The sequence below is a fragment of the Patagioenas fasciata genome, chromosome 27 (genome assembly GCF_037038585.1).
Source record: "Patagioenas fasciata isolate bPatFas1 chromosome 27, bPatFas1.hap1, whole genome shotgun sequence".
Lineage (NCBI taxonomy): Eukaryota > Metazoa > Chordata > Aves > Columbiformes > Columbidae > Patagioenas > Patagioenas fasciata.
Genome location: NC_092546.1, coordinates 6,120,093 through 6,145,243, shown reverse-complemented (window position 1 = coordinate 6,145,243; position 25,151 = coordinate 6,120,093). Strand labels below are relative to the sequence as shown.

At 53.0% G+C, this 25,151-nt stretch overlaps 1 protein-coding gene across 2 annotated transcripts in view; it reads left to right on the top strand.

Annotated features, from left to right (window-relative positions):
* Nucleotides 1-25,151, top strand: part of INSR (insulin receptor) — a 43,113-nt gene that overhangs the window by 9,456 nt on the left and 8,506 nt on the right. For both annotated transcript variants that reach the window (XM_065858249.2, XM_071799671.1), the window contains exons 3-16: nucleotides 12,402-12,717; nucleotides 14,140-14,285; nucleotides 14,516-14,660; nucleotides 14,901-15,115; nucleotides 15,996-16,122; nucleotides 16,589-16,839; nucleotides 17,155-17,322; nucleotides 17,965-18,166; nucleotides 22,250-22,518; nucleotides 22,711-22,853; nucleotides 23,438-23,597; nucleotides 23,904-24,003; nucleotides 24,260-24,327; nucleotides 24,507-24,736. In XM_065858249.2, the coding sequence (XP_065714321.1) occupies nucleotides 12,402-12,717; nucleotides 14,140-14,285; nucleotides 14,516-14,660; nucleotides 14,901-15,115; nucleotides 15,996-16,122; nucleotides 16,589-16,839; nucleotides 17,155-17,322; nucleotides 17,965-18,166; nucleotides 22,250-22,518; nucleotides 22,711-22,853; nucleotides 23,438-23,597; nucleotides 23,904-24,003; nucleotides 24,260-24,327; nucleotides 24,507-24,736 (2,540 nt within the window). The remainder of the gene's footprint in view (nucleotides 1-12,401; nucleotides 12,718-14,139; nucleotides 14,286-14,515; nucleotides 14,661-14,900; nucleotides 15,116-15,995; nucleotides 16,123-16,588; nucleotides 16,840-17,154; nucleotides 17,323-17,964; nucleotides 18,167-22,249; nucleotides 22,519-22,710; nucleotides 22,854-23,437; nucleotides 23,598-23,903; nucleotides 24,004-24,259; nucleotides 24,328-24,506; nucleotides 24,737-25,151) is intronic.

The following is a 25,151-nucleotide window of genomic DNA, read 5'->3' as shown; positions in this document are numbered from 1 at the left end:
AGCTTTCGCTCCGGCCCAGAAATGGTGGGGGTTGTTTTCTTTCAGTTGGTGATAACACTTTCAAAACAACAAAGGATCTTCTTACGGACGTTCGGATGAAACCGCCGGGGAGGAACCGAAATGATTTGTGGGCAGCTGGGAAAGAACCGGTTGTGATGTTGGACGCGCGTGTGAGCGCGGAGGCGGATGCGCCATCCATTGGGATCCGCCTGCTTCCTCAACGTTTTCTTTCTTTTTTTTCCTCCCCTAAATTCCTCGTGTTGGTGTGAAAAGCAAGTCGGTTCAGTTAAGGCCAACTCATGTTATATGTTGAGTAGGAAGGGGGGGAATATGTCGTTTGTTTGGAATTTGGGCCTAGCCCTGTGCTGTTCATGGCAGGCAAACGCTGTTCCTGTTCTGGAGGTTTTGTACCTTTTCAGCCCACATTTTTATAAGGCGCTTTTTTACGTCCATGCTGGCTTCTATTGCCACACAAACATGGTGTGGTGCAGCGCGTCCATGCAGAGTGTCTTTGCTGAAGAATGCAGACAACAAAAATGCTGGAAACGCCACGTCCTAGACCTCGGTCTGGATCTGCCAAACATGATTTTCATATTTTGCATTTTTTCCACTTTTTTTTTTAATGTAATAAAATGCTATATGTCTGTCGCTCCACTTGCTGGAGAAACAGTTCCCTTTGGAACGGGATTTTCTGCCAGTTCTCTTGGCATTGGGTCTGCTCTGTCCACACGTACTCTGGGTAGTAGGAAGGGACAGTGGGAATCTCGTTCATGCGCGTCACTAATTAGATGACGAGGCATTTGGCCACCTTAGAGAGTCACAGTTCCTCCCGCCGCTGCCCGCGCTCCACTGAGTTTCTTCACTTTGGCATTCAGAGCGCTGGGCAGAGATCACATCGCGTCAACACCGCGGCCTTCGCGATGCTTTGTTTTAATTAAACACTCGGATTCCCCTGGTCCGCACCGGTTCTAAGCTGCTAGGGGCTGGCCGAGTAGGGGTGCTGGCCCAGGGACCCCCCAGGAAGCTGCTCCCGCGGGTGTGCGCCGACGCCGGCTGCAGGAGCTCCAGACCGGTCAATGTCACCTCCATCCCCGGGAAACTGATGGAACGGCTTCTCCTTGGTGCCGTCTCAAGGCACATCAGGGATGAGAGGGGCATTAGGGGCAGTCAGTGTGGCTTCACCAAGGGGAAGTGGTGCTTGACCAACCCCATTGACCGTTATGAGGACATCACAAGATGGATGGATGATGGCAGAGCGGTGGACGTGATCTACCTTGACTTGAGTGAGGGATTTGACACCATCTGCACAGCATCCTCACAGCTGCACCCAGGGAGTGCGGTCTGGATGGGCGGGCAGTGAGGTGACTGCGACCTGGCTGAAGGGAAGAAGCCAGAGAGTCGTGGTCAATGGGGCAGAGTCCAGTTGAGGCCTGGATCCAGTGCAGAGCCTCAGGGGTCAGTGCTGGGTCTGGGATTATTCAATATATTCATCAATGATTTGGACGAGGGAATAGGGTGCGCTATCAGCAAGTTTCTGGGATTCTGTGGTAATCTGAAGCAGCCCGATGGTTTTGACGGACCAATTCTAAAGGCTGGTTTAGCCTTTTACCTACATATCAGATCATTTGCAGGTGGAGTAAAGAAGGAAAAGTGGAATGGCCACATAAAAACGAGCAGGAAAATCTGTGATATCAGGCGGTCCCTTGGTGAAGGTTGGAGGGACGCATTCCTGGAATACAGGACGAATATCTGGAATACGGGCTCGTTCCTTGGAGAACACGCTGCAATTCCGGTTCTGTTCATCCTGAATGAAACCTCTGTAGGCGCCCGTTATCTTCTCCATCTCGGGACTTCACGCTACCAGGAAATTCGAGTTCCTAAGAGCGTGGGCCGTTTCAGGTTTGTAGATAGAATCTTTCTGCAAACTCTTATCTCTATGCGATAAACCCCAAAGTTGTCTCTCTCCATTAGCGCAACTGCGAATTTTTTGTAAGCTCTTGACCTCAGGAGGGTACATAAAACATTTGGGTCAATAGGAGCAGAGCTGATGGAAGGGACGACAGTCTGGAGTAACCGCCATGCTAGGGAAAGGTACTGTATGAAAATAACGACGTTTATCCACATTTTTATGGTGTTGGGGAAGCAGGTCTGGAGGCTCCGGGTACAACAGCATCTCTCTCATTTCCTGTGACTCATCCAGGGAGGGTTCTGAGCAGGTGGGACACAGGTAAGGGATTCAGGAGTAGCTCCAGTAGCTCGGTTTGTTTCCTGGTACAAGCGACACAACAAAGCTCCCGGGAGAACGTTGCTCAGCCCAAAATGTTTCTCAGCGTCTGTGAAATGGCACCGAGAGCTTTTTAAAGAGGTGGTGCCGGGAGAGATTCCGCAGCTACGAGCGTCTTCAGGGCAGCTTTGAATAACAAAGTTCAGAGGTGTGTGTGGGAAACGCTTTGTGCTGTTTGCTTAGGTAGAAATATTACTTAGCAACAGCTTCCTGTAATTTTTATGTGCTGGGAATTTCTGTAACCATGAGCTTAGTTTTATTACCTTTGCATGGGAAAGGGGTCTCAGAGCGCCGAGCAGACTCAGACAACCTCAAGGGCAAGATATTTATAAAGCCTCGAACACAAAAGAAATGTTTCCAGCTGCTCCCACACGAGGTGGAAGTGCTCGTTCTGGTGGAGATCTGATAAGAACCGCCTTGTATTTATTTTATGTATTTTTCCTTGTCTCCCAGCTCTGACAGATGCCGGCTGGAAGCTGGCACCGATAATCCCCGGGGGCGGCTGTCCCGGCCCTGCCGAGCGCCGCTTCATTGAGCGCGCGTCGCTATCGTGGTGCTTGCGAGCGGTCCCACATCCTGAACTAGTTCAATTTAGCTTATTAAGAGCGGTTAGGAGATTTATGGCTCTTGGTGACGTGGTACAGCTCAGAATTGGGGGAAAAGGGGTGGCACAGCTGCTGAACAGTTTGCCGTGAAGAAATCCCTGTGTGGTCTCACCGCGCTTGCGTTTCCTGGGCTGAACCTTCGGTTACGTGTCCATCACCACCCAGCCCTCCAGACGGCCCCATCCGTTCCATCTTTGGAGCGTTTGGACAAGAACCGATTGCTGGCTCGTCCAACAGTGAATGAACAGTAAATATAGGAAGTCCTCATGAAAGTTAAGGTGTCTTAGATAATTGCTTTACTGATCTTGTTGTGGCAAACGTATTTGATTAGTTAAAAAGGAAATGAGGCCTTTTGCCGCCGATATGGTGAAAACTGGAAGAGTTTTCACCCAAGTTGCCATTTAAATTCTTTGATCCTCATTCCCCATCCCCAAAACACTTGTTATTGAAGCTGGTGGCGGCTGGGGAGGCTGAGAGGGGTTTAACCCTTCGCGTGCAGAGGTTCAGCACCAGCGGTACTGGAGGTGTTTGACCATCTCCGTCTGATCTCCCACAGTGACGGTGGCTGCTCGAGAGACCCGAGGGCACTGCAGGCAGGGTGCGCGTGTTTCCCCCTTACAGACCAGCTCCAGGTTACCTTATTTGCTTAAACAAGGGAACCCGCACTACCCCTTGTTGGCTAAAATGCAGCAGACTGAGTGGACTTGGCAGGCCTGTTGGAAAACGCTGTTGGCCGGGCGCGGAGGTAAAGCAGGAAATGGCAAAATGCGGAAAAAAGATCAAATTGCGAGCAAGAGAGCGAACGTGTGATAGCGATAGTGATAGGGATGTGAGAACGGGAGAGCCGCGGGCGCTCACCTGCGCCGCGTTCGCTCGGGGGGCGGCAGCCGCGCCTCGTTCAGGGCGAACCCGCCCGGCGTCACCAGGGATTTGGTGCCATCGGAACAGATAAGGAACCGGGCGCTTCTGTATCCGGTGTGTGGTCCTCCCTTCAGCCTCCTGAATGAAGGCAGAACAGCTGTCCTGTATTTTAAACCTTAACAATTGGGATTAATTGTAAAAGTATTCCACATCAAATGCAGTTCTGCTGCCGCTTCCCAGATTCGGGCAAAGAGCAGACAAGTGAGAGCTGTGTATGGTGGTGCAGCGTTCGCAGTGTCCGGATGGGAGGGACCCTGAGGGTCATCAGTGTTGTGTCGCGGTGTGGTGAAGGAGCGGGAGATCTGTGCTGTGAAGGCCCTGGAGGGACTGTGACCCGATGGTCTGCACAAGGATGTGTGTGAGGGGACCGGCTGAAATGTGTCACTGCGCAAACGTTCGGGAAGATCTTGAGCTGTCGGGAACTGGGTTTGACAGGGGTTGTGTCTGAAAATAAAATCTGTGTAAAAAACCAAACCCGAACCAAAACCCCCAAAAAACCCCAAAACCAACCAAACAAAAAACCCAAAGCACCCAACCAACCCAAACCACCCACAGCAGAGCGGTGAAAAAGCCCCAGGCGTGAGCAGCGCACAGGTCGTTTCTAACGAAAGGCCGAGGATTCCGGGACGTTTTGATTAATCACCGAGCTGGTGCAAAACCCCATAGAGGAAGCAGCTCGGCCCCGTCCCTGGGTTTGGAACAATAGCTGGTGACGAGTTCGACCATCGCGCTTCCCAATTATATCCTATCATTGTCTGCCGGTTCCTATTGGAGGGGTGTGAATGAACCTGCTGGGATGTTTATGCCGCTTAATTAGAGCTGTTGGTTTGCTGTCAAAAAATAAAATAATGAAATGGGGCCGGGGAGGTGGGGGATCGGGATGTGCCCGGGGTTATTTTGGGGCTGCTCTGATCCCCGGGTTGGTCACCGAATGCTGTGGATTGCAGGCGGGTGCGTTCATCGCCTGGATCTGGACCGTGGGGCCGCGGGCACGGTCCTGGCTGGGCTGACATTGTTTGAGAGCCGGCAGCGGTGCTTTTATTTTGGCGTGTGACATTTAAAACAAACGGAGAATTAACTTGGGCTCTGTCTGGCGCTGGGATGTTGGCTGGGCCAGGGCGATGTTTTCGTTTGTCTGGCTTCCTCCTGAATCCCTATTTAAATGAACTGAAAAACGGGGCCGGGCGCTCGGCACCTGTTAAACGGCCAAGAAGTTTGGTAACGTGGGATTTCTCGTTCTGTTCCTCAAAGCAGGTTCAGAATCGCTGTGGAGAAGGGCAGGAGGATGCTCTGTGCTAACTGTTCCGTGAATCTCTCACGCGAAAATCAGGCGTCGTGTTGGGAATTTGTTACGATTGGGAAAGCACGCGGAGGCGGGTGTGGGTGCTGCTGCGCCGGTGAGGGCGCGGGCAGAGGCGCAGGACGGCGCAGGAGGCCCCGCGGCCGGTCGGGTTTCCCGGGGCTCGGCACGCGCGGCTCCGCGGGCGCTGGGCGCAGCCCTGTGCTCCTCTGGTGCCGTTTTAGGCTCCGTCAGGCGTCCACGTTGTGTCACGGCACTGAACGCTCTCTGAGCAATGTTCATTAAAACCTATAATTGCTAAATTAGCAAAAGAAAACGTCTCGTGAAGACACCTTTTCCTTAGGCTGCTCTTCCCCTCTCCACTAACATCATCTCCAGGGCTGCCTCAATAATTTGTATAGTGTTCAACTGCTCTTTCGGCGCTTGGATATCGGGTTTCTGTGGCTTTGTATGAAACTCATCTACAAGTCTGTTAGAACTAGGTGGTACCTTCATCAAGCACCAGGGTTTTGTTGCTCAGTGGGATGTAAAATGTCCTCCTTGGAGGGCGTGCGGCGCGGGGTGTGATAAGGAGCCGTGCTGCTGTTCTGCGTGGCTCTGTGCGGAAGGAGGAGTCGCTGCGGGACGGCTCCTGTTGGTCGGCGCTGGGGAAGAGCGGGTTGTTTTTCCACATGCTCTAATCCGTGATAACAAGACGAGCTCCAGATTGTGTTTTTCAAACACGCCTGTGTCTCTGGGTGCTCAGATTCGCCAGCGACCGTCGGCTGCGGTGGCGCATCCAGCCGCCCAGAGCCTCTTGAAGTGGCGTGGTTTCAATACGAGCCTTGCTCTGGCGCTAAGGAGCCGGAGCAGAACTCAGCCATAAACTGTCAAGTGTTTCGCTTTATTTTGGGTATTTTACAGAGGATTTTGCGCTGGATGTGGACTCGGTATCACTGAGCTGCCTTGTCTTGTTCTATGCCCCTCTGCACCTCGGTGGTTGTAACGTGGAGTGATCAGAGCCAGATCTCAAAGACCTTCAGATGGTGAATGCAGGAAGAGCACTGAGACAGAGTTTAACTTTAAGACGGGTTTAGACAAGGAGCTGTCAGAAGTTCTTAGGTGAAGTGTTTGATCTGGCCGTGGCCCGGTGGATGGGCTGGGCAGCATCTCCAGCACTTGCAGGGTCCCCTCTGGTCCAAGGTTCCGGTGGCAGCAGCTCCGTGCTGATGTTGGGAACGGCTGCAGTTTGCTTGAGAAAAGACTCTTTGTGTCTGAAGAAGCCGATAGGGCTTTCGGTATCTTGCTGAGCAGTCCCAGCCCCTCTTCTTGCTACGTACCGCTTGTTTATGGATTCTCTTTTTCCCCAGAGGAAGGTTATTTCCAGGAGTTTCCCCACACGTGGTACTTGAACCAAGTGACTTCAGTGGCAGTTTTGAGAGTTTATTGTGACAGAGGCGTAAAACAACACAAATGTTGTGGCAGTGGACGCTTGGAGCCATTAACTGTTGTGGAAGGAAGACTGAGAGCCCAAGACGTCCCCTGGGTTTATTGTAACTTCACACGGTTCAGTTCCCTTGTTGTTGGCCTCTCCTTGTTGGGATGGCCCAACTAATTAGGGATTAATTTCCTTCAGATGACAGCATTCTCTCGCATAATTTACAAGGAGAAATAGATGAATAGGCTCTGAGGGTGGCTTGTGCGCTGGAGTTCGTGGGTTTTGTACTTATCTATAGCCGTTTGTTTTTCCTGATCCACTTGTTGTTATCCCCTGAATGACGGGAGCGTGGGCCTTGCTGGCGTGCCAGAGATGACAAGGGCAAGTAGTAAATAAAAATACATTTCATAGAGAGGTCTCAACTGCCTGGCTCGGGGACAGCAAGCAAGCAGGATCTATTTCAGTGCTGCTCAGTAAATTCTTATACCTAGAAATAAACTGTGCAGAGCGTGCTTGCGGCTTGGGGCAAAGAGAGAGGGGTGTACGGACGAGTGGGCACGAGCTGGTGAGGCCAAAGTGACCAGAGTAGGCGAGAGAACGTTATGTGGATGCATGTAATCAATGTATCTGGATCTGGAACAGGTTGTGTTCCTTCCTTCTCTCCAGCTTCGTTTCAGTATCTTCGTCCACACACACAGATTGAACTCCAGTGTCCGTGTTTATGATTCATAACCATGCCGTGCAATCTCCAGATTAAGATCTTAACCTCTGTCTGACATTTCGGTGCAGATCATTAGTTATCAGCTTCATCTTGTGGTTAATCTTATGCTTCCGCCCGTTTCATTACCTTTCCCTGTTACAGGCAGCTCTGCGTTCCTGTTTGCTGTAAACCCTATGGCCTTTGGATTGTAGGTTTGCTCTTATTTTGTGTGTCCAGGTCACGTTTGACACATCCCCCTCCATGCCATATCCAAATGCAATCCTCCCTGTGCCTGTAGAGCCGAATGTGTCAACTTCGCTTTCATTCTTTCGTGCCTTGTTTGCTACAACGTCCTTCTACGTGCCTTGAGAAAAGGGCTCTCTTGTGTCTGCAGAAAGCAGAGGTTGTACCTGTCCCAGAAAACAGAATCCCAGAGCGTCAGGGGTTGGAGGGCCCTGGAAAGCTCATCCAGTGCAATCCCCCATGGAGCAGGAACACCCAGCTGAGGTTCCACAGGAAGGGGTCCAGGCGGGTTTGAATGTCTGCAGAGAAGGAGACTCCACAACCCCCCTGGGCAGCCTGGGCCAGGCTCTGCCACCCTCACCAGGAAGAAGTTTCTTCTCCTCTTTCAGTGGAACCTCCTGTGTTCCAGTTTGCACCCATTGCCCCTTGTCCTGTCACTGGTTGTCACCCAGAAGAGCCTGGCTCCATCCTCCTGACACTGCCCCTTTCCATATTGATCCCCAGGAATGAGTCCCCCCTCAGTCTCCTCTTCTCCAGCTCCAGAGCCCCAGCTCCCCCAGCCTTTCCTCACACGGGAGATGCTCCACTCCACTCCACTCCACTCCACTCCACTCCACTCCACTCCACTCCACTCCACTCCACTCCACTCCACTCCACTCCACTCACGTACGAGTACATTTCTCTGTTTCCAGAGAAAAGCTCCCCCGGTGGTTGTAGTGCAGAAGATAATAGATGAGTCCCTGGTCTAAACAGCAGAAGGTTGGCATGGAAGAGGCTGCATTTCTCAAGAGATCTCCCTTTATCTGCTCTTTTCCTCTATCAACACCACAACTCCACCTTTTCCCCCATTATCTCCATTCAACAACTTCTCCCACAGGCCTCCGGATCCTGCGTTATCGCCGCAGGACAAGGTGCCACGCAACTCCCAACCCTTTTATCTTTTCTGAACTCCCCTTTGCTGATCCCAAGAGGTCCAGAGGACAGCGCCAGCATCTCTGCCGCTCTGAGCCGTGTTAGACCAGGAGGATGCGGCCAAACCCACGGGGGCTTGCAGGTACCACCCGTCCCATTTTGGAATATTGGAGATGTTCCCGTAGCTCCAAAGGAGCACGAAAGGCTGGGGAGGCAAAACAAGGCTTTTTGTTCTTTACTGATAGATGAGATAAGAGAAACGCTGTCCTGAGAAATGTCAGTGGGAAGAGCTTCCTTGACGTGTTGTTTTTGGAAGTCACTGTCCATGGGAAGGGAGGCACCTGCAGTTAATTTTATCTGTTCCTGTGTAAATACGAACCTCCTCGCGTTCCCACCTCGCAGTTCCGTGGGGTCGTGGCATTATGTACCGTCATATCTTATTTTATACAAAACACTTTAATTTTAGTGCTGATTGTAAAGCCTTGAATTTCTTTGGCACTCGGTTCTTCCTGACTTGGTGCTAAGGGCCCAGATCCTGTTGGAGTCAACGTGTTTTGGGCGACTTGTTGGATGGCGTTGGGGAAGAGGCAGCGATAACCGTTGGAGCAGCTGAGCACCAGGAATAAGCGACATCCAGCTTGCTTCAATGTAATGTGATATTTCCTGAGTTTTGCTTGATAACGACAGCCAGTATCAGGCGTTGCTGACAGCCTGTTTGTTAAATTCTGATTTTCTGTCCAAGTTTCCCCACTGGTTTTGTAGATTCAGGGTGAGAGCTGCTGTTGGACCCCTGGAGCCTTACACCGAACCTCCCCTGGACAGAGTTTTATTTGATTTTTGATGGTTCTTTTCCGCCTTACGATGCAGTGATGCGCTCGGCTTGGGTGCCGTCCTCACCTGTTCAGTCCTACAAACGATTGTGAGCAAAAAAAGGACAAATTGTTTTACAGATAACAGTTTTATTCCAGAACTCTAAGAAACGCTGCTTGACAAATTACTGAATTTGGAGTCTTTGTGGCTGGAAGAGAATAAGTGAGTGTTGAGGAAAAGCGCTCAAGTGCAGAACGCTATGTACGTGTACCATGATTTCAGATATAATTCCATACGGAGCCGAGTTCTGTGTGGATTTCCATGGCAGCAACGCCGCTCGGCACTTGCAGAAGCTCGGGAGAGCGGCTCGGAGCCTCGGGGCTAAATTGGGATCACACGCTTGCGACACGCGGCCGGCGCTGCAGCCCGGGCCTCGCTCCTCTGGCCTCCCCCCCTTGCTGGTTCGCTTGTTGTTTGGAACCTTGAGAGCCCATTTCCACAGAGGTCACTATCGCTGCCGCACAGTTAGGAAACCAAATTACAGCTCCCACCGCAACCGTAACCCGAGCGTGATCAGATACGCGCGAGACTCTTCGTGAATACATTTATATGACAGATGCCGCAGCCATTTACAGTAAGGGGGGGGGGAAAAAAGCGCAGAGCTCTCCGATACTGTTTCCGTGGGACTCTGGCTTTGAATTCTACGCGTGTGCACGTCGTATAGCGTTACACGAACCTGAGCTCTGGCAGCGAGCGGCGCGTACCGCGGCCAAACCAGCCCGTCCTGCGCCGCCTCCGTGCCAGCTCCGCGCTGCCTTCCCCCTGCGTTTTTTTTCTCCCCGTTATAAATAGGCATCGTGAGCTGAACTCTCGCCGTGAGGAGGAAAAACCGCCGCTAATAGCCCGTTAAACTGCGTGAGCCCCGCGTGTTTGCGTGGGGCTGCTGGGGAGCGTTGGGCGGCCGAGGGGTTAAGGGTGGTTTGATAGCGGGGCCGAGCCTCCCTGCGCAGCATTGGCTGAGCCCGAGGGCGGCTCTGCTGCCGCTGCTGTTTTCCGTCCTGGACTCCCTGGGATCCGGAGCCTCTTAATGACCCTCGTCTCTAATCAAAACGCAGCTTCGTGCCTCTCCTAACGAGGCGCCCGGTGGGTTTGCTCCGTGCCGGTGGCCGCGGGGTGGCCCGAACCAACCCGCGTTACACAGGACGGGGATTGTGTTGATTCGTGATGAACCGGTCCCAAACCCCGCTGGGGTCGGCTGTCCCTGTGCGGTGTATAACGCAGCGTCTCAACGTTCCTACATACGGTGTACAATTCCTTCCTAAGGAGCCGCGTCCTCTCGCCGCACCCCCGTCCTTTGGAGCGCTCATCTCACCCAGCTCGTTGCTGTTGAACCCATCCCGTGGCTGCGAACCCCGAAGGAAAAGCAAAACCGAGCGATTTACGTTTCTTTTGTCCTTTTTCGAGCCGTTCGCTGCTGCTGGTTTCTAGCAGAAAGCAAGAAACAGGACTTAATGTTTTCAGCCGTCCTCCCGAATCCAGACTGTTCGCCAGCTTAACGCTGAATTGACTTGCCTGTTCAATATGGATCTCCCGGTTGCCCATGTTGGGTCGGGAACGTGTTTACAGGATCCGTGTGCTCTGTTTTCACCTGGAGCGCAGGGACGTGGCGAAACGGAGCGATCCAGAGGTGGAAATTCCTTGGCGCTGACTCCGTTGCCTTTTGTCCCCCAAGCGGGGCCTCAGCGGCGCGGAGAACCGGCGCTTGGAATCTGTGATCGGCAAGGTTCCTGAAAACGCGTTGTTTCCAGCTCTCTGGAGCCGCGCTCGCGAGCTGGTTAAATATTTATTCACCCCTGGGATGAGAAGTTCGAACCGCAGCGTGGGCTCCGATTCTGCCCCGTCCGGGGGGGTGAGTTAAGTGTTAGGTGTTGTGTCACCTTAGGGACAGCGCCGGCCTGCAATAGAAGTGTAATGTGGCACAGAGAACCACAACCAACCCCCCACCTCCAAACCAAACCAAACCAAGACAAAAAACCCGCAAACACAAAGCCAGAACCAAATACGCATGGAGTCACCCAACCTGGACGCTGCAGAAAGAACTGCAAGAAGTGGTAGCGGAGAGACCCTGGAGAGGTTTCTGTGCGACTTCCAGGTGCTCGTTTGGGAAAAACGCAATAGTTCTAGCACACGTGCTTTGGTGACGTTGGGACAGCCCCTCTTCGGGATCTTGGGTAACGAGGATGTGCACAAAATAACGATCGACACTTTCTGGTCTTTGCTTGATGGAAAGAGACGTTGCCTCGGCTGCTTCGCTTCCTTCGAGCTCTGTGTCAGACACCAAAAGCTCGTAGAACCGGAAAAAGAGAAACATAAGCACAGTTCAGAAATAGTTTAATGGTATCCTCCCAAAACCTTTAGAGTTGAGAGTTTATACGTGGTCAGGCTGTGCGAAGGGGGATGTTCTGCCCTACACACCATACGGGTCACACGCTGCTCGTTGAGCTGAATGGCACCGGCCAGCATTCCTCGCTCAGCCCCGTCCAGGTGTTTGCTCGGAGCTACGCTGCTCCTCGGGTTCCATTTCAAAGCCCAAACTGCTCATTAAAAGTATTGTGAGGCGCTAAGTGATGCGTAATTAAGAAGTAAACCGTGAGAACCTTGAGCAATAACACTCGTGGGTGCTCTTCTTGTGGGACTCGCAGGGACGGTCACCGAGAGCTCACGTTGGGTGCCTGGGCAGCAGCGTCCTCGGGGAAACGGGTGACGGGTGGGTAAGTAATGGGAAGCAAATCCTGATGAACCCGGAGGGTTGGTGAAAGTGTTGGACGCGCGTTATTTGCAGCATAAACCGAAACGGGCTGTCCCAGGCTCTTGCTCTGGAGTCCCATCGCTTCTGGGCCTCAGAATGCTGGGGTCACCAGAGCTTGTCACACCGGACCCAGAGAAAAGAAGAGAAAAACTCGGGGGTTTATTTTTCTTTTGAAGACGAGCATTAATGAACGGTGAGAGCAAATGATAACACACTTCAAAAAGATGATTAACATTTGGAATTCACACTAAAAAGTGAAAATGAGGCAGCTCGCGGGTGCCTCTTTGAAAAGCCAGTTGCCAAAGCGAGCCGGCCGAGGGGGTGTTGCTCGTGCTTCCCGGCCGTGCACCACGAGCTCGTCCTGCGCTGCTCAGTCGCCTCTTATCTTTTCTCTCCGCAGTTTGCCCGCCTGCCTGCAAGTCCCAGGGCTGCACATCGGACGGTCAGTGCTGTCACAGCGAGTGTCTCGGGGACTGCACGGAGCCCAACGACCCCGAGAAGTGCGTGGCTTGCCGCAACTTCTACCTGGAAGGCAGATGCGTGGACACCTGCCCGCCCGGGTACTATCGCTTCGAGGGCTGGCGCTGCGTCACCTTCGGCTTCTGCCAGGAGCTGCACAACAAGTGCAAAAACGCGCGGGAGTCGGGGTGTCACGTAATCCACAACAACGAGTGTGTTCACGAGTGCCCCTCGGGGTACATCATGAACTCCAGCAAGTAAGTGCGCGCGTCTGCAGGCGGGGAAAGCGTTGGCGTGCTGCGCTTTTCTCTCGCTCCAACAGCGAATTTGTGTCTCGTGTCAAGACTAAGAGAGGTTTCTGGTGTTGGAGTGGCTGTGATAATTACCTGGTCGACTTTAATATGATTTGCAAAGTAACACCTCGCTAATTCAAAGCTGTTAAAAGCAGCCAGGTCTACCTACTGGGTTATTATCTGCTTCCCTTGTTTCCGCTAAGTTTGGAAGAAGTGGGAGTGGGAAAGTGGAGGGAGAGGATGAGGAAGAGGAGGGTGCTGGAGCTGGGAGGATCTTCCTGTGATCGAGTGGGACGAGGGAGACGGGCAGTGGCGAGGCTTTGGTGACCCCGCGTCCCTTCCCGCCAGAGCAGAACTCAGACCCGAAAGCCCGGCCGTTAAGCAGAAAAGTGCAGAGTGGTTTCTAATGAAAAGAGCGGAGCGTGGTTGGAGTGGATGGTTCTCAGAACGCCCGTCCTCATCTCCCTAATAACGTTAATTGAGCGGGTTCACGCTGTGCCAGACGCGAACGGACCGGGTAACAAACAACGGCGGCGCAGCCAAGGCAGGGAACGGCCGTTCTGCCCATTCCCAGGGCTTCCCGACAAAGGAATGAAATAATTTATGCTGCCAAGCTGTTTATCACTGCAAACTTTGCTGTTTGTTCCCACAATAACATTGTATATCGCGATGAGTCAGGTTTCCTATGAATATTGATAGCTTTGCGCTCGCCCGCCTTTGCCGCTGCCATCAGAATTTCGGGGAATTCGCTCTAACGGGACTTTTTATTCCGTTTCCTGTTTTGCTGTTCGAAAGAATGAACCAGCAGTAGACTCGCTGCTTGTGCGGCACCGGCCGTCGCTGGCTCGGGCTGCGGGGCGGACCGCAGCGTTCACTCCTCTGCAGTAGTCGGGAGCCTGTTCTTAGGTGGTGCGAGCAGGGCAAGCAGCTGAGTGCTGCCCTTGGATCATTCTTTCCCCACAGCACAGGGTTGCTTGTGTTTTCTTAAAGCAGCTTTATGAGCGGAGGATTCCCAGTGAGCGGCCGGCTCTCCGCTCGTTAAATACGTGTTTGATTAATGATCTTGGGATGGATGGAGACTGGGCCGGGGTTTCTTGATCGCGAACCCCCTGGTGTGTGTAGCACTGAGCAGCCTCGGTGCGGACGGACTGTTCCAAACAGTCAGAGTCATTCTGGTTGCGGTTACATAGGAAGGGACTCAGCGATTAGCGTTCAAAATGTAGAAACGACAGTTGAAATTATTATCAGCAGTTATTTGGAGTTCCCAAGGGCCGGCCAGTGAACCCCATGCTGTGTTGTCACTTTGACTCGATCACCCTGCTTGTAAGAGTTGCAGGGGCTGCCCCGGGTGATGTTCTGCCTCTCGCTGATTGTGTCGTTGCGCAGCTTGCACTGCACGCCCTGCGCGGGGCCCTGCCCCAAGGTCTGCGACTACGGCAAGGAGAAGACCATCGACTCGGTGACGTCGGCCCAGGAGCTGCGCGGCTGCACCGTGGTGAACGGCAGCTTGGTTATCAACATCCGCGGAGGAAGTGAGTTCTCAGGACACCGCGCCGGGGCTGCGGCGCTGCTCCCCGGATCGGGTGGGAGAAGTACCGGCAAAGGAAAGGCCCTCGTGATCTTCCTTTGGGGCTTTTTGCTGGTTTTTTAAGGTCTTACAAATCTATGTGAAGCAGTTCTATTTATCTGTGCAGTTGGGCTCCTATATCGGTGTTTCTGTCTGTGATATCAAAAAACTAAAGCCGATGTTTCCTCTCCGTAGATAACATAGCAGCGGAGCTAGAAGCGAATCTTGGCTTGATAGAAGAAATCTCGGGTTACCTGAAAATTCGCCGCTCTTACGCCTTGGTTTCTCTTTCTTTCTTTCGTAAACTCCATCTGATCAGAGGAGAAACCCTGGAGGCAGGGTGAGTTCTTCCAAAAGCCATTTTGTGTTAGCACTTGGAAGTCTGAGGTGTGCCAGAGCTGTCAGGCCTGCTGGTATTTGTATTGGTGCACAATTCCTGAGTTGTTTTCAAGTGTTCCTACGGGGAAGATAGTTCGCATTCAGTTTGCCGTGGTGTCTGGATTAGTGCATAAGAAAACAAACAAAAAAGGAGTTTTCAGTGGGTCCTCCCCCAACCCACATTTCCATTCTCTGCTTTCAGGAATTACTCATTTTACGCCTTGGACAACCAGAATCTCCGCCAGCTCTGGGACTGGAGCAAGCACAACCTCACCATCGCGCGGGGGAAACTCTTCTTCCATTACAACCCCAAGCTGTGCCTGTCGGAGATCCACAAGATGGAGGAGATCTCGGGGACGAAGGGGCGGCAGGAGAGGAACGACATTGCCCTGAAGACCAACGGCGACCAAGCCTCGTGTAAGAGACTCGCGATGCAGCGAGACGCGTCGTTCGCCTTCCCCTCTGCCTTGCTAGCCTTGTTCTCCTATTAATACATTACAATATTTCTCTTGGCCTGCTCCTTGGTTTTCCAGGGACCGGCTTTGTCCGTTTGGTAAGGCCCCGGTGCGTGGTTTGTTTCTCCATCAGCCAGCACCATCCTTTGGTCTTCAGAATTTTGCTCTCTGAGTTTTTCAGGGCCGAGTTTATCGTTGCGTCTTCCTGAAGAGTTCGGCGCAACTTAAGCTCAGGCCAGGCAGCGACTTTGTGCTCAGAACCTGATTAACAGTCATGATCTTCTTTTCCCATGTCATGAGGTGACAGTGCGCACGGAACGAGCACCGCAGAGAAGCAGGATTTGCGCCGTCTCTGGGGCCGTGCGAAGGAGTCGCTATGACAGCAGAGAGGTTTTTGCAGCTTTTTGTTGCCCCTCGCGGAGGTTTTTGAGCTCCGTGCGGGCGGTTGGGTGCCGAGGCAGCCGGAGGTGGCCGCGTTTCTAACTCCGCGCTGCTGAGCTGTGCGCGGGGCCGCCCCAAACCGCGGTTTGCCAACGTGTGCGCCTTTTTGTTTGGTTTGACGTTTCAAGACCAGTTTTTCACGAGCGGTTTTTCACGAGCCCGTGTTTGTTGTGGCTGTGGGGCCGGAGAATGAGCGCTCTGCCTCCCTCTGCTGCAGAGGGGCAGACCCCATCGGAGCTCCGTCTGTCCAGCCCTTGCCTTAAAGCAGGAGTAGCATCGAAGGGAAGGTTTTAATGAACAGCTCCTCTCGCGTTTATCCATGGAGAAAATAAACCAAAAGAATCAGAGATAGAAACCTTCCTTTTTTAGCGCTAACAAAGCTGTTGTTGCATTCGTTACAGGCGAAAATGAATTGCTGAAGTTTTCTTCTATCAGAACTTCCCACGACAAGATCCTGCTGAAGTGGGAGCCGTACTGGCCGCCCGATTTCCGGGACCTGCTGGGGTTCATGCTGTTCTACAAAGAAGCGTAAGTGATCCCCGCTGGGATTGCCAGGCTCCCACACCCCGCTTTCCACTGTCACCCTCTATAAAGTGTCCACTGAGGTTCCCGTGTACGGTCAAAATTCCTCATTTAGCAGCAATCCAAACGTTGGTTATTCCGACTGTTCTAGACATACATAATCCAGCCATGGAGTTTATCACCTTCCCGCTATCTCCACGGGATGTTGAGGTATTTCTGCTTGTTGAGGTGGGAAACTTCCTTTTAGAATCAAGGTTACCAAGCTGATTTTTGTAAAGCTGAGCATAATGAGCCTGGATTGAGCTGCTGGGATCAGTACCCGATCTGGGTTGAGAAGCACGTTGTTTTCAGAATACGCACAAGGAGGTAGTTTTGCTTTCTCCAAAGGGTAAATTACAACTTTCAGTGAGGTCTTCAGATACGTTTTTAAAAGCTTGAATTATGTTAATTTGAGGCTTTTCTTTCCCTCAAGTCCCTACCAAAACGTGACGGAGTTTGATGGGCAGGATGCGTGTGGGTCGAACAGCTGGACGGTTGTGGACGTGGATCCGCCGCCGCGCTCCAACGAGCCCAAGGCCCAGGCCCAGCCCGGGTGGCTTCTGAGGGGCCTGAAGCCGTGGACGCAGTACGCCGTGTTCGTCAAAACGCTCGTCACCTTCTCGGATGAACGGAGAACCTACGGTGCAAAGAGTGAAATCATCTACGTTCAGACCAACGCTACGGGTCAGTGTCATTAAATTAATGTTGCTTGGCGGGCGGAAAAGAAAAATAGATGTAAATTGTCTTCTGTTTGAGAGTCCTGAGAGTCCCGTGTCTGTGAAACTTTTTGCTGCTCTGCTTAGGTTGGGAGATATTCCTACAAATGGAATAATGTGCTTTGCCACATGGGGAGGCGGTGCCAGCGCGCAGCTCTTGCTCCAGGGTTCTGTGGCACTCTGGTGTGTCCTGTTGGGTGTCCCGGTGTCCTCTGCCCGTCCCTGGCTCCATGCAGCGCCGCGGTGCGGCTGACGTGGCTCTGTCTCTTCTCCTCCCCCGCAGTTCCATCCGTCCCCTTGGATCCCATCTCCGTTTCCAACTCTTCATCTCAAATCATCCTCAAGTGGAAACCGCCCTCCGAGCCCAACGGCAACATCACGCACTACCTGGTGTTCTGGCAGCAGCAGGCAGAAGACAGCGAGCTCTATGAGCTCGATTACTGCTTAAAAGGTGCGTGTTTCTCCTTCAGCCTTTCTCAGGATCGCCTGGAGGTTTTTCACACGTGTTGGGCGCGCTCTGGGTGCCCAGTTTGGCTGTTCTCAAGATTGTTGTTCAGCAGGCAGGCTGAGGCGCAGCTGTGTCCTCCCAGTGCTCAGTTACATTAGGTGGCTCTGCCAAAGGCTCTCCAAAAACATTTATTTACAAAGTAATGGGGTATTTTTTTGCCTTTGGGGATCTCCCTGCTGCACTTGTTCCTTTTAAACCAAGTAGTAAGTTTAATAGCAGCCGTGGAGATAGTAAGGGAAGAGATCAGTGATTCTGGAGGTCAGCGGCCAGGTTGCTTTTGCACGACATCCTGTGCCCGGTTTGGGATTCTCTGGGAACGCGGTTCTGCTGAGCACGCCCAGAATCTCACCCGCAGCCCCGTGTTACCTGAACTGAGCTGGACTGGGTGGAACTCTGAGCTCCCTTTCAGAAACAGCACAGTTTGGAATCAAAGGCCTGTCAGAAAAACAGGAACTCTGCTTCGCCCTGGGTGCAGAAGCTCAGGATGCACCAGGAATCTTGTGTACTCTTGGCTTGGATCTTCGTAGGATCCAACATCTGCTGCTGTGTCAGCTGTGAGTGACACCAAAATGGTTCTGTCCACAGGATTAAAACTGCCCTCAAGGACGTGGTCTCCTCCTTTTGAATCCGAAGACCCTCAGAAGTATAATCAGAGTGAAAGCGAGGATGTCAGCGGGGAGTGTTGTTCCTGTCCTAAGACAGATTCTCAAATACAAAAGGAGCTGGAAGAGTCCGCTTTCCGCAAGACGTTTGAGAACTATCTTCACAATGAGGTTTTTGTCCCCAGGTATGGATAGCGAACAGTACTGCCCAGACGGTCAGGGCAGGGGAATGTAATTGGTTATTAAAGCAGAGCACGGGGCTGGACGTGGCCGTACTGCCCATCTCTGTGGGCTCTGCTGAGCCCGTCTGGTCCAGCTGAGTGTGCAGGTTGGAGACTGGGAACTGAGCACCTACCGCTGGTGTTATTGCAGCTTTGGAAGATTCTGCTCTTATTCTCTGACGCTGAATTCTCCTCAGCTTGAGAGTGAAGTGAGAGAACCCTTAGCAAACAGCTCCAGGCCCGCAGCCCCTTTAAACTCGGGTGGTGCCAAAAGTACCTGTTTTCTTTTCTTTCCTCAAACGTTGTGGTCTGGTTTGCAAAGAAAAGAAGGAAGGGAGGTTGGCCGTGGCGCAGCTTGTCCGCAGCGGGCTGTGTGCGCTCTTCCCTGGGCTCAGCTGGGAAACGCCTCCGATGCAGGAGGAGCGCGGGTGCTGCGGGTGCTTTGTCCTGTCCTGAGCATCCCCACGCCTCGTGCGCACCCACGCGGGGGGCGCTGGAGCCTCCAGGGAGTCACCCTCACCGCCGGCACGCGTTTGTTCTCTCCGTTCATTCTCTGCTTACTGCCCTTACCTAACCAACATTTATTTTCAGGTGCTTCACAAAAGCCACATTAATGCGCTGGGTGTCTTTGCCTAGGGGGTGCATTAATAGCCGGTGTGCCCCCCGCCAGCCTGATCTGCTGCCTGCAGCCCTCACCTCGCGCACATCCTCTCCTTTTGCCGTTTCTTTGCTGCTGGTGCCCATCAGGATGAGTTTCGGCGTGCAGAGCGGTGCCAGGACACGTGTTCAGAGCAGCGGAGAACCAAACCGCGTATGAGCGCCAAACACCTCTTGACTTAGGCAGCAAACTGTGACAATCTCATTGCTTTTTTGTTCTCTTTCTTCAATGTTACTGCGCAGCCAGCCCGGGATGCTTCTCAGGCCGGTTTCTGGGGTATGTATTTTAGGAAGAAAGCAATCACCAGGATGTGCCACCTTGTCAGTCTGCTAAGGAAGAAACCTCCTCTTCCCCTGGGCTAATCCTTTCCGTACCGTCCCTCTCGCCGTTATCGGTCAGCACTAAAGATACTTTCCTGCCGACTCTTGTCCTGCGTGTCGTTTCTGACGGGCTCCAGGCTGTGACAGCGTAGACCAGAATGGATTTTCCTGGCAACGCTGTGCCTTTGCCTGCTCAGGAACCTCCGAGCTGAGCTTCAGAGGTGCTGAGAAGGAACCTCTGAGCTGAGCTTCAGAGGTGCTGAGAAGGAACCTCCGAGCTGAGGCCGGTGCGGAACAGGAGAGGGCAGAGGTGCAGAGGACAGAGCGGCTGAGAAGTTATTCCCCTTAGGTCGTGTCTCCTCCTTTTCCACTCTTCTCCTCTCGTGCTGTTCACAACTCTCCCATCCCTGTGTGCTTTCCCATCCGGACGAGGTTTTGCCGCAGATGGGCCTCAGTCCAGCTCCCATCTCACCCAACGCGCTGAGAAACCCCCGCTGGGAACCACAGCAGCGGTTCCTTCCCCATCTACACGGTCCAGTAGCTTCTCCGGGAGACACCATCGCAAGTCTCGGGGATTAACTTGCTCTGGCAAAGCAAACTAGAAGTTTCTAAATCCTCGCCGTAGCCAGGCGGAGCTCAGGGCTGGCTTTGCGCCTCGTCACCTCCCTGCGCGGCTGAACAAAGTGGCCATCGGAAGCTGATGCTTTGTTTCTCCTCTCCTGTGTTACCTGCTCGTGCCTCGGAGCGGGTTCCGCGCAGGTTGGAGCAGGCGGGTGGTTGCGCGTTGCCCGGGAGGTTGTGGAGTCTCCATCGCTGGAGGTGGCTCGTGCAGCCTCCAGAGGTGCCTCCCGAGCTCAGCCAGCCCGGGATTCTGTGCGAACCATGGAGGGATGTCCAGAAAAGTCCTGAGGGGCAGAAAGGAGCTAAATGGCTGCTCTTCGGGGTGTGTGGAGCCTCCACCACTGCTGCAGAAGAAGCAGTTCCTCATCTGTCTGTCTGTACGCACGCTTGTGCCCTGGCAGTATTAGTGGGCTACAGAGCGGACAGGATCTGGGAAATGACTCCCGTTAAAAGCGACTTTGTTGATTCTTAGTTCCCAGTTAACCCAGTTAACTGTGCGCAGATATACAGGGGCTCTTACCAGGGGAGATGGGCCGGCTGCTCCTCTGCTCTTGGCAGGGGTGTGGAAAAGCTCGGCTTAAACTGGGTGAGCCGTGTCTGAAATCCCCGCGCGGGCCGTGCTGCGTGTCATGAGTTCTCACGTTGTCACGGGAGAAGGGACCGGAACCTGGGAATCCCGCAGGAGTTCCTGAAGTGCCCGTAAGGAAAGTTGCACTGGAACAGCTACGGGAAGTATTTGAAAGTACAGAGAATTTGGCAAGAATATTGCTGCAAGTCCAGGGTAATAAATCCATGAAGATCGGGATTTACAGCTTCAAAAGCTTTTTCTTGCTCACTGTTACTCGAGAGGGGAGAAGTTATTCCTGCGTTTCACTCTGTTGCATCAGTGGTCAAATCACTGTTTTAATTGTGAAGCACAGATTTCCCCGAAGGCCGAGGAGCCCACACTTTGCAAACGGTGGCGCGTAACTGAAGCCCAAAAAAGGCCCTGGTTGACTGTCAAGATTCCTCCCAACCTGGGACCTGGGTCTCTGAACTCTGCCCCATTGTTGGGGACACTGTTCACAACAATGCTCCGTCAGAGATAACGAGTTAATTAGTAATTAGAGACAACTAAAGTCAGGAATGTGCTCTGCTGAACCCGCCGCTTTGCGTGCCGTTGATCTTTTCATCAGGTGGATGGCAAAAACGTCCACGATTGCATTCAACCTGAGTTGAGGAAACCTTAAAATGGGCTTTTCTGCCTCGTTGCGTTGGCTGTGGGAGGAGCAGTAATGACAGGGCAGGGCGCTGGGGCGGCAGACGGGACCCGAGCTGCGCAGTGCCCGTTGGAGCCACGTTTGGCCGATGATTTGCCCGGCGGGGGCGGCAGCGGAAAGTTCAGCTCGGATCTGCTCCAGCAGCACGGGACATTTTTAGAGGCTGGAGACGCCTCAAGCAGGGGTTCAGCTCAGGTCGCTCTTTGTACCCTTGAATAGCTCCGCATCATCCCCTTGAAATACACGGCCCGCTTTTAAAACGACGGTAATTCCTCTAGCGTAACAAAGCGCTGCTGCCGATTCACCGCGCCGGTCGGTTCCCAACCTGGGGCTCTCTGTGGCAAATGTGCGGCAGGACACGAAGCGCTAGAGCAAGGAGTTTGGGTTTGATACCGCTGCTTTCTTTTTCCCACCCATGAAAATGACGTTTGCGAATGGCTCTTAATTGGGCTGAATTGATTGTGTTTCTTTACTGACAAAACTGGATTTAAGGTTGGCTGATGGCACCAGGGCTGGTTTTACAACTGCAAGAACCTGACTGTTCAGACTGAAGCGCGATAATTTCAGAGGTGCTATTTGGTTACTAAAACCACCCCACGAATAATCCGGATCCGTGAGTTTTCAATGCATCTGTTGCAAAGAGCGCAACAGTTTTGGTCTCTCGGGAGAAGGTTCAAACCACCTGGTTATCCGTTTAGACTCAGCCTTAGGGTTCCGAGCGGCAGAGGGGCGCTGGGCACTGGCCTCGTGCTTTGCAGACGTGGGTTTGTGGCGCTGGGGACACGCGGCACGGCGAAGGTCACCGGCCCGGGGGCTGCGACGCGACGTCGTTTGCTCCCATTAAACCAACACAGGGCAGCACCGGCCGGGGAACCCGAGAGGGAACCCGAGGGGGTCTGGAATAGCTCAAATTCTCAAGCAAATACTTCAGACTTTGATTTATTTTCGTGTTTTTCCCTGTATGAAGTTGTGCAGAGAAGGAGCCTCAGGGTGTATAATTTTCTAAGCATTACAGGGGTGAGGCAGATTGCGCATTTTGGGTTTTTTTTTTTAATCCAGAATTTCTTTATTGCATTGAATTTGAATTTTCCGGGGCGCTCTGAGCCCTCCCGTTTGACCTCTCCCTTTGCAGCTGGGCACCTTCATATTGAACACAGCAAATAAAACCCTAACCCGTGTTGCTTAACAGGCCGTCAAGAAAGCGCAGGGACCTCGGCTCGGTGGCAAACGCCACCGTGGTGATTCCCACCGTCCCCTCCTCCCCGAACAACTCGGCAGCGTCTGAGAACGCGGAGGAGCACAAACCGTTTGAAAAGGTCAAGTCCAAGGAGTCGCTGGTGATCTCGGGGCTGCGCCATTTCACCGGGTACCGCATCGAGCTCCACGCCTGCAACCACGACGCCCAGGAGTCGCGGTGCAGCGTGGCAGCCTACGTCAGCGCCAGGACCATGCCCGAAGGTACTCAGTCATCCTCCTGAGCGCGGGGTTAACGGCTCTTTGTAAAGCGCCGCTTTTCCTATGGCAGCGAGTGGGAATACGGACGCGTCGTGCGGGGCGGCGCTCTCCTTGTGTCCGGGTAGAAAAGGGTGATAGGTGAATTCTTTAATTTGGCCCAAGACATGAAATAAAGTAATGAATCCTCGGTTCCAGCCAAGGCTGATGACATCGTCGGGCCGGTTACGCATGAAGTGGTTGAAAAGAACAGCGTGCACTTGAAGTGGCAGGAGCCGAAGGAGCCCAACGGCCTCATTGTGCTGTACGAGGTGAATTACGGGCGTCTTGGGGAGACGGAGGTGAGAGTTTGTGCTTGTCCCTTAACTCCGCCTGGAGCTCAGCCTTTAATCGTCCTTGGGCGTGTGGTTTTCTGTCCCGGCTGCTTTCTTGTGTACGCACCGACGTGACAGAAACCTCTGCTGGTGGATTTGTGTCCCCTGGAGGTTTGTGGCAACATGGAGAAATAAAAATCTGCCTCTGCGGCGCCTGTTTGCCAAACAAGTGAATCTAATTTGCCAGCTCCCCACATGCAGTTTTTGCAGGAGCTTTATTTCGCAGCAAGCACGCGTCTCAATTTGGGTTGCGCAGAGAAGCTGCGGAAGGGGCGAGCTCGTGGGCAGAACGCGGAGCCGCGCGGCCTTGCCAGGCCCAGCTCCGGTTTCAGGGCTGAGCTCCGGTGTAAAACACAAATCCAGGGCAAACCGCTCCATTGGAAAAGACCCGAGCACCCGAAAACCCAATTTGGGTGCATTTACAGCCCGATCGGTGTGCGTTTTGCAGACCGGGGGGCGAGGTGGGGATCCCGGGTGCTGTCGGAGCCGCTGTCGCGGCGGTGCCGTGACGCAGCCTTCCTCTGTGCTCCCTCCTCCTCCTCCTCCCGCAGGAAGCTCATTTCTGCGTGTCCCGCAAGCACTTTGCCAGCGAGCAGGGCTGCAGGCTGCGGGGGCTGCAGCCGGGAAACTACAGCGTCCGCATCCGCGCGACCTCCCTGGCCGGGAACGGCTCCTGGACAGAGCCCACCTATTTTTACGTGGCCGATTACCGTGAGTTCATTTTGTTTCCGATGCTTATTTCCTGATAGAGGCCCAGGTTACTTTTGGGAGGTGGGGGTTTAGCAAGGAGCACACAGGGAGCCATAGGGGCTCATAAAGTATTTAGCAATACATCTGCTTTCAAGGAACTGCAATGGCGTGGAAATGTGTGACTTCTCTTCCAGAGCTGCAGCCCCACGTTCTGTGTCTGAAATGGCCTCCAGTTTCGTGTTTGTTCGGTTTATTCAGGGGGGCGATTTTAGTGACTTGGGTTTTGGACCTGGATGACACCTCCTTCTCTCTCTCTCTCTCTCTCAGTGAATGCTCAGCCTAATATTGCTGTTATCATTGTTCCGATTATTTTTGCCATAATAATTGCTGGAATTATTGGAGCTGCTTACGTGCTCGTGAAAAAGAGGTGAGTGCCATTTTCTGTTTCCGCCAGAACAAGCAAAGCTTGTGTTCAAAGATCTGATTTCATTTGTCGGAATTAACTCTGTGTTGATTTTCTAATTGACATAACGGTTGCGACATCAGTTTGGGAAATGTTTTGTGCTTTTGGAAGCGGGGACTGTGTGTTTGCTGGTGCTTTGGGAGTTAACAGAACCACCTGCGGTTCTCAAGCGTCAAAGGCTGCAAACCTGCTGAAGAATTTGTTGGCTTTTCTTTTCCAGGCAAACCGAAGGACCAACTGGACCACTCTACGCATCCTCCAACCCCGAATATCTCAGCGCCAGCGATGGTGAGCGCTTCATCCGCTGCTTCGTTCCTCGTGTCGCCATCCAGGCAGCGCAGGCTGGGGCTGGCATTGTCTTTACGGAGTTTTCTAGTCTTTTTGTTTCAATTTCTACCCGTGGCTGCGCTGAAATGTCTCTCAAAAGGTCCTTGCTCGACTCAGAAACGTCTCCTTTTGCTCCACAGTGTACGTCCCCGACGAGTGGGAGGTTCCGCGGGACAAGATCACGCTGCTGCGGGAGCTGGGCCAGGGCTCCTTCGGGATGGTCTACGAGGGCATCGCCAAGGACATCGTCAAGGGGGAGCCCGAGACCCGCGTGGCCGTGAAAACCGTCAACGAGTCGGCCAGCCTGCGCGAGCGCATCGAGTTCCTCAACGAGGCGTCCGTCATGAAAGGCTTCAGCTGCCATCACGTGGTAATGAGCGAGCGCCATGGCATAGCTAATAGGTCCTCGGTGCTTTTAAAGCTTGGCGTTCGCCTTGCAAAAGCACTTGATCAAAAAGAGCCTTGGGTGGGTGCTTTGGTAGTGTAAGCATCAAGATTTAAGGCCGGGGTGGGGTATCTAATCCCAGTTTGTGTCCTGGCTTTCGCGGAACTGAAATGATTGGGGTTGAATTTTGTGGAATTGAATTGGATTCTGTTCATGGAATGGAATTGAATCGATCGTATGGGTTAAGGTCATCTTTAGGGTGGCCTTAAATGCATCTTAGGCTTACGACAGCTCAGTTGCATTTCATATTTTACAAAAAGCATCTTACAGAAGTTCTCGGCGTGTCAGGGCTCTGCGGTGCTGTCCTGAGCTCCGGGTCGGGGGTGTTGGCTTTGCCATG